Genomic DNA, 8755 nt, shown 5'->3' on the forward strand with positions numbered 1-8755 from the left:
AACCAAAATAAACAAACAAAAAAACAGACAAAAAAATGTCCTCTCAGCCCTAGGGGCCCACAGCGCAAGCTGAAGGGCAGCAGGTGAGGGAAGCAGCTGTGAACATGCTGTACAATACGCAGCAGCCTGGGTGCACTGACCGCCCCACAGCAGGAGTGCTGACAGCCCCTGCGCTATGGGGAGGCACTGAAGGGGCAGCTGGGGAAGGACACTTAGGAAAGCAGCAGGGGAGACATCACCACTGTGCTGGGGAAAACTGAAGCCAAGAGGATGGTAAGGAGTAACAAAGAGGAGCTGACAGCAAGTACCTTGATGATACCTACGGCGGTTGATGAGGAAAGGCCACCAACAGCCTTAAAAGGGCAGGGAAGTGGTTTGAGTCTGACACAGCAGAAGGATGGAGAGAGGAGAGGGAGGAAGAGTGATCCTCTGGGAACCTAGTTTACATCCAAGTCCAAACAGCAGCCCTCCTCCCTATACCACTATATGTGGCCACCTGAGTTAAGGCCCAAAGGTACTGCCCCAAGAAGGGGATCTGAGCACCTGCAGTGCCTGAAGAAACAGGGCTCCAAAACAGATGCCAAAGGATTGAGAGTTTTACAGACTTCTAGCCATCAGCTAGACCTTTCTTCATCTCTGACTTCTTGACCATATGCTCAGCGCTCTATTGTGCTAGGCATTCAAAAAAAAAAAGTCGTTCCCCCCTTTTTTTTTGTATAGTTACTTACTAAATGTATCTGGTGTCAGCAGAAAATATATTGAGGCCATACAGCACCTGTAAAAACTCCCAGACGCCCTCATGTTTCTGCATGCTGAGTTGAGTGCCTAGATTTCAGCCACTGATGTGCTGGATATAGTTTGGTGAGGGGGAGATTTCAGCAAAGCACATCTCACTCCCTGTTTGCTGCTAGGCAGCAAGGCTGGCTCCATGGTATCTGGGCCACTACAAATGTTTGTCCATGGTATGGCCCTGAGGAAAAGTACTTTTAACAGGTTCTACCTGAAGATCAGTGAGATGTGAAGGGCAAAAGCAAAACCCTTTTATTTAATTTTCAAAATAAAGGCAATCCACCTGTTTATAAAATAATAATTTAAAAAAACAGGATGGCTGACCCTCTTCCCTCGCTTTTGTTTTTTGTTACTTTTTCTGGCGGGTGTTTACACCTTTTTCTATGCTCTTTTGCCTCTTCCTCATTTCCCCCTTGGCAAAATGCCTCAGACTTAAAGATTTATTTTACTACTTTAGGAACCTGAAGTGCATCATTTAACCAAATGTCTCTGGATATAAATAAGAAGATTATGCTTAACTCTGGCGGTCCCTACTTAAATACCCGTGGGTTATGGCTGAAACACAAAGAGGAGCCAGGAAGACAAAAAGAAGTGGAAAGGCAAGAGATACTCAGGTAAGAGATAAAGCAGGAGGAAATGAATAAAAGAACCTGACCCACCAGCAGTCTAGGTTGTTACTCCTGCAAACCCAGCTTTTTAAATTTTGTTAAAAAAAAAAAAAGAGGGAGAGAGGAAAAAAATGGAGAGAACTGTGCAAAGTTCATACTTGAGCCTCAATCTCCTGATTTAGGAAGAAATCTCTGTACCGAAATACAGAGAAATGTTTTGACTTTTTAGAGTGGAAGATACGTGGCTTGGGTCAATGTTCCACTAATCGTGCAAGCATAACTGTCCTGTGTCACGTCTCCATTATGTGCATTCCCACAGATATTCTGTTTCTCAGATCCCCTCTCTTTTATAGACCCTGCCCTGGTGCCTGGAGAACTAACTGTTTCCCAGCATGTACACGCTGATTTTTCCTTAAGGAGAAACACCCTCATCCACCTGCAGTTTTCCCAGTGGAGACTGGGACAATTTGTTCAGTCCCTAGGTCACTGTAAAATATTGGTTCACAGAACACAAAGATTAAACTCAATGGATTTGTGTTTCATTGTAAGATCAAGTTTGGAAATGAAATGACTGCAGTTGGTTCCACAGCAGCAGCGGCCTGGCTTAAGTCGCCGCTGACAGTAAACATATTTGCTTCTCCRCTTAGACAGTTATTCTATTTAAATTTGTACGTAGGGCCGTTTCTGGGACTTCATACAGCTACTCCAGGGAAAGGTTTCAAATGCAGAAGTTACTCACTCTCCTTTCACATGTCCAGTTGCATAGGCTGCCCTCCACATATGACCTTGCAGTTGTTTCAGTGCTGTGGTCTTTCTGTCGAGAGACATCTGCCAGCGCACGTTGTCTACGACAGCCTGGATAACCCTCTCCAGCTCCTCTTCCCCACTTCCGCTCTCTAAAGGAATTGGTACAACTCCATCCAAGCTGGAGTCCTCTAGAGCCTGGAAATCATGAATCACAAAAAGGTGGGGGAAGAGACAGAGTAGTGTCAAGATGTCAATTTAGGAAATCGGTCTATTATCTGCATTAACACATTTCCTAAGTGCAGGACACTGTGCTTCGCATTAAGGACAGGAAGTCAGGGAGGGTTATAATACGGTTTGAATCTTTTCTAAGTCAAGAGTTCATAATCCAGTGGGGTCTAGAAACACATGCTCTGTACTTTCCAAACCTAACAATTAGCACTGCTGTGGTTGTATTGTAAATAGTCTAACAAGGATTATACTCGCTTAAGTATTTAATTACTGAAATAAAGGCAAAGAAGCAAATGCCTGTGTTGGCTTCAGACAGCTACAGGTCTCAAATTGAGGCCATTCCACTGTACAGGGCCAGAACATGCTACCCCACACAGGACAAATCCTCTGCCAACTGCTTTCTGTGCTGCTTCCCCAACAGGTGCCTGGAGGCTGCCGGTGGCAGGTTCAGCAAGGAAAAGGCACCATGCAGGCACCACGCTGAGCTGAGGGAAGCTCTCCTGCTGTGCCTGAGCTACCACCCAAGCGGCAGATGTTCTCGCAGGACAACCCCAAGCTCTGGGGTCCACTCCCTGGTCGGAGAGAGGCAGGTCTTCAAGGGAACTAGCTTCCATGGGGGACGGAGAAGGCCCACTGGCTTGTTTGGAGTGACTGCAGGGGAGTTTGAGTGACCTGAAGTCCCAGGTAGGCAGTAAAAACACATCAAGACATTATATAGCTCAGTTAACCAACCTGTTTCCTCAAAAGACCGACATCCCGCTGGCACTCCTCTTCCTCCCAGTGTGCACGCAGATACTCCTTAATGTTGTCTTTGATGTAAGGGAACAAGGTGTCCTAGGAGTACATAACAAAAACAGGCAGCTYGTTTAATCTGAAACAGGTAAATCTGACTTGGTTTTGAAGCGATCATGCGTACATGCTGGCGAGTATGATTATTTCCCCCACTCACACTTTCTCTACAGCACCACAAGTTACAAAACTTTCTGCCAAAGTTGTCTGTCTGCTTTCAGGCCAACCCTAACCTTGAACCAGGCTTAGTACATATAGATTTGTTTTTTGGGGTTTTTTTTTGAACAAAAGCGTATGTAGCTGCAACTTTTAAATCTCAGCAGAGAAAGCAGCTGGAGTGGCTTTAACAACAAGTCAAGTTCATTCTGAGAATGAACAGGTGGGTCATACCTTTTCCTGGACTTGCCTAAAAATGTTAACGCTCTCAAACAGTAGATGTGACCATGAGTTCCCAAAAGCTCAGGATTTCAAGGCTGACTGGTGACATACTCTGAACTGACAAGTTATACTATTCTATTTTTAATGGGGCCCTTGCCCTCACTGAGGTCATTCTGGAATGAAATTCAACTTGTCACCCAAACTAGAGAACTGTATATACAGTGGCCTTGAGAAAAAGTCTAGTTCAGTAACATTGGGCTCCATAGAACAGGCTTCCAAATGAAATAAAATGGAGGTAGGAAAAACCGTCAAAAGGTAACCACAGACACCTGGGATCTCAAGGGCAACCAGAAATAATTACAAAATCTTTTAATTGCTGGTGTTTCATGGCTGAAAAGGCACAAGCAGCAGCCAGGTGTGTTGAGAGGTAACACCCCTGGGCCAAGGTGGAGCCTCGGGACAAGAGGATGGGCAGGGAGCTCCTTCCTCTGGTACAGAGGACGGATGGGTGGTTGTTTCAACGCAGCACTGAGGGTTTGGCTCTGCTGCCCCAACCCTGGATTTTTAGAAGATGAGGACTTGAGAGCACACTTCAGCTTTTTCTTGGGGAAATATGACTRTTTGGACTTTCTTGGTTTTGCTGGCGGATGGAAAAGCATTAGTGACGAGAAAGCTGGATTTATAGAGCTTTATTGGAATTAGGAGGACTTTGAAGAAATCCTTTCTTCAAAGTGTTCCATAGTCACTCACATTTTTTACTTTAATCAGTTGGATAAAAGCATTTTTCCTTCTCAGTTTCTTATTATTTGATACCTTGAATTTTCACTTCAGTGTTCCTTCCATCAATGGTGATACCATCTCATCACATAAAGAACTGAACTTTTCCTAACTGTGAAAAACTTGGGATGGGGAAGAGTAGGGAGGAAACTAAACTTAACTGATCTCTCCTGAAGCAAAAGAAAGCCAATGCTATTTTTCTCCTCTCTGTATGTCACCTTTAATATTGTCACAGAGCGGAGAACGATGGGATTGATGAACGATGAGTTGACTCCATTTTACTGCCACTGTTTCAGTCAACTGAGTTCCAGGTAATACTGGCCATAGCTGTAAGCGGAAGCTTCTCTGTGATGTACAGGAGCAAAAAACTGGCCAAACTATTAATTAAAAGTACCATCTCAAATGCCCACACTTGTTATTTAATTTTAAAAAAGTGTTCCTGAAAGCATTCTGTAGMAACAAGACTCTTCGATTTTCAATTACTGAAATGTAATCCATTTCCCATGTTGCATATTTTAAAAGCAATGCAAATGTGGGGGAAAGGAAAAATCTTTTTAAAAGCCTAGAAAAATCCCATAAACTTGCCTAAGGAAATCAACAGTCTTGTCATACCTGAAGCTGCATTCTCATTTCCTTTATCTGAGCTCAGTAAGTTTCAAGGTATCTTTTAGATTTGGTAGGAAATTAAAAAGTATCCACTGGGAAGGGGAACTGACTTGATGCCTTTGTGCAACTTCTCTTACAACATGGATTTCAAAAGGTCCTGATTTCTTTTTAAAAGCAGCATTTCTTGCCCTCACACTTGCAAAGAAAAATTTCCAAACAGAATCCAAAATTTCTTGTTTGTCCTCCTAAGTCTGCAGGCAACCTGATGCCGGGACGAAGAGGCACTGCCCCCACGAGTCCGCTGAGGTCATGGGAAAGTAGCAAGAGCGTCCTGCCTCAAGGCCAGTGAGAATATCGGACTGAGTCAGTACTGAGAATTATACTGGTGTTTATTTTTAGTGGCTGAAATAGGAGCAAGCGGATGGGACTGCCTAGTACAAGTTATTTGCTAGAGAGAAAAAGATGAATACATGCCCAGGGAAAGCGGACTGGAAAGAAAATAAAAGCAGCGATTCCAAAGATCTCTTCCTGGTAAGTGGTAACAAATGGGATAACAGTCTAGAAATAAGTCAACAGCTGGAACATAAAATGACCAGCCTGAATCAAATGCTACCCTCGCTCTGTAGGCGAGTTTCCTGCTGCTACCTGGGGAGCTTGGGCTGAAGGGGAACAGCAGCTCTGCAGGCATATCCTGCCCTCCCAACCATGTATCAACGCTGAAATTCGTCTTCTCCCCAGAAGGCAACTCCCGAGCACTGGAGTGCCAAGACCTTATGTCCTTTGAGCACAATCAGTTTTCCTATGTGGAGTTTATGGATTTTTATTTCCTTTTCCTCTTTTTTATTTTTTTTCCTTCCTTTTTCCAGGAGGGACTTCAGTATGACAGAAGACTCAAAAACTCTGGAAATTAGCTAAGTATGATGTCTTTGGAGGACTGAAGTAGAACCAAATTAATTATATTGGTAGCTGAAAACTTAAGCGGAAAGGGGATAAGGAGATTGCAATTAAGCCAATGGGAAGCCCGTGCTGGTTTTTGATGGGGCATCCTTAAGGAGTAAGGTTTTGTGAACGCAGGTTGAGTAACAATAACTCTCTTGGAAGGGTTCATCCGAGGCCAGAAAAAGCTTTCTGCCAAGTGCTTATAGCGTGCAGGTACTGTGAGTAAGGCACTCTGTGGCTGTGTTGCTAAAGGAAGAGGACAGAGGCATGTACAGTGTGAGATAACAGCCTTTGCAATATTCACTTGTGTGTGAAAGCTGCTGCTAAACTCAGTGTATTCGGTGACTGAGTGGATTGTAAAAAGTGCTGGAAGCTGAAGCTGAACTCCTGAAGCTCACACTGGCAAATGTGTTGGTCTGTGGTCCGAGAAATGATACCCGTTTGAAAACTGCAATGATGAACTGCAAATGTGACAGATCACTTACAAATTTCAAGACTGACCCCAGAAAATGATTTGCTGAGTTTCTAAGGCTGTAAGTTTCTGTGGAAAAAAAGACTCCTGGCATCCTATAAAAAAAGTCTATTTCTCCAAGGCCTTGGCTTTCAACAGGTCTCTTGCTGGGGGTTGGAAACCCTTAATAAGTTTCCCCAGGGCAGCTCTAAACCTTAGTAAATTCGCATAGTTTTTTTATTTTGGGTAGCAGGAGACCCAGAGGTGCATGACGCAAAGCTCCTGTAGCTCTATACCCGAGTCCTGGGCATGCTGGGAAGCCCGAGCTACCATCTCGCAGCACCACCGACCGGCCAGACACCTCTGTAACGCCAAATCCCAGAAGCGGCTGCACAAACGCAGCTCACAGGATGGAGAAACAGCCGTGTGAACGAGGACAGCTCTGCTGACTTCCTAACCCATCTCGACTGCTTACAGTGACACTAACCCAGGTAATAAGAATGGTTGTACTTTTACTCTCAGCTTGATGTTCAAGTAGCACGCTGTGATTAGTGCTTGCAGGATTTCATGCAACCAAGGTGACTGTCTGCACGGATATTGAAGGCAAAATTCCCAAAGTTCAGTAACAGTTAGCTCTTTGACAAGAAATCTGGCAAACCCTAGAGGCTAGTTTAGGCTCTAGAATAAAGAGGCTAAACCCTGCTTTACCAAATTACACATCTCCCCTGCCATCTGCTTTCTCTTGCACAGTGGACCCAGAAAAAAAAAAAAATTGGTGGCATATAACATGCAAAAGTTAGAAGCCTAGCATCTTTGCTTAATCCACTTAAATCCAATTTAATGACTCATTTTATTTTGTTATCTTTTCATATTAAAAGTTCTAATGTTAAAGAAAGGATTAAATAAAATTATTAAAGAAAAAATGCCCACAGACCCAACTGTGAACCTTTTGAAGACAAATAAAAATAACAGAGGTGAACTGAAAGTCCAAGTAAAATAAACTGTTCCAAGTGTTTTCAGGATTTTCAGTAAACTGAGAGCCATAATTTGTTTGGCTCCCTGCAACAAAAAGACTTCAGCTAGGAAACATTTTCAGGCATATTGCAGGTATCAGTTATTAGCATGACAACAAATTGGCTCCTAGGTGGTTGTAAACAACTTCCTTGCTCTGTTAGATTATGTGAAGTGTTGAAGCTGTTTAAATTAGAAGATGTCAAGGGAAGGGAGGCAGCTGTAACGCTATCTAAATCTGTAGTCTGTTCAAGAGCACTAGAAGAACATAGAAAGGAAATATGTAGGTCATATTGCTCATCCATTAAACTGTGTTAACAAAAAGACCTAGAAAGTCTTGCAAGCGCATTCACCCCTCCAAGCGTTACGTGGGTCACAAAGTACCCTCCTGTATTCTAAAGCAAAATGCAAACTATCGGCAGAAAACATCCACCAAAAGCTCCAAGATATCACAGAGAGATGAAGGTTAATGACAGGAGCAGTCTTAACATAACGTCCGTTCAATGTCTCAAATACAAGGAAATTACTCCCTTCTATTAAGGGCATGGCAGACACGAGTTGGGTTAGGGCCTGCAAACCTCTGGGAGRGAAGGGGCCCACAGCTGCTGGGAAACCTGCAAATTGTAATAGTCTGTTTGTCCAGACACCCTCCTGGCCTAGCAGACTGTCCGTTTCCTGCGGGTTCGGACCTAAACCAGCACTACCACAACTTTGGGGCCTCCTCTTAGGAAAGGCAAGTCACCCATAACATGCTGGGCGCCGCTAACGTACGCTTGATTTGTTCGTGGTGTTGACTTCCCCTTATATTTGTGCTCTGACCCTTTCCCACGCGTGCCGGAAAAACTCGGATAAATCTCTGATGACATTGGACAGCTGACTATCGCCCTGGCAAAGGGAAAAGGCAGTGGATAACCCAGAGACACTATTTCAGGCTCTCTGCAAACTCAGGCGAGCTGCGGCAGCTCCAGCTAGATGTGCGCTTGGGAAGCATTCCTAGCGACAGCAGCGCTGGAAGGCTTTTCCTGAAGCAAGCCGAGGACACTTGAATACGTCCACATCCTCAAAAGAAATTACTTACTGAACTGCCCTGTATTACCCAGATCTGAACAGTTCCCTATAACACTGCCCTCGGTCTCAAAGGCAGCGGCAGCTCGCCTTCCTTAAAAGCGAGCAAAACCCCCAAACAGCGACTTTTTAAAGGACCTGTAAGAACGTATTTCCTCCGGAAAACAGAAGTAACAGCGTATCAAAGACACTCGCGCAACCTCAGAGATGACCCACGTGGAAAAAAGCCGTGGGTGTAGGGAGGGGAAACGACGAGGCTGGCGCAAGACACGGGGGGACAAGGGAAAGGAGAAGGTGGGGCTGTTAAAATAAAATTTAAAGAAAAGGAGAAAAGGAGCGGCAGGCCTGGGCAGCGCCCGCGGGGCCG

At 44.5% G+C, this 8755-nt stretch overlaps 1 protein-coding gene across 1 annotated transcript in view; it reads right to left on the reverse strand.

The window, feature by feature from the left end:
- The window catches only part of ENOPH1 (enolase-phosphatase 1), an 8881-nt gene extending 5170 nt beyond the window's left edge, over window positions 1–3711 (reverse strand). The window contains exons 1-3 of the mRNA XM_026068489.1: window positions 3703–3711; window positions 3105–3206; window positions 2137–2339 (exon numbers count right to left, since the gene is read on the reverse strand). Of these exons, the coding sequence (XP_025924274.1) occupies window positions 2137–2339; window positions 3105–3206; window positions 3703–3711 (314 nt within the window). The remainder of the gene's footprint in view (window positions 1–2136; window positions 2340–3104; window positions 3207–3702) is intronic.
- Between the last annotated feature and the right edge of the window lie 5044 nt (window positions 3712–8755).

This window comes from Apteryx rowi, unplaced genomic scaffold (assembly GCF_003343035.1).
Source record: "Apteryx rowi isolate R43461 unplaced genomic scaffold, aptRow1 scaffold_270, whole genome shotgun sequence".
In the NCBI taxonomy this organism is placed as follows: Eukaryota; Metazoa; Chordata; class Aves; order Apterygiformes; family Apterygidae; genus Apteryx; species Apteryx rowi.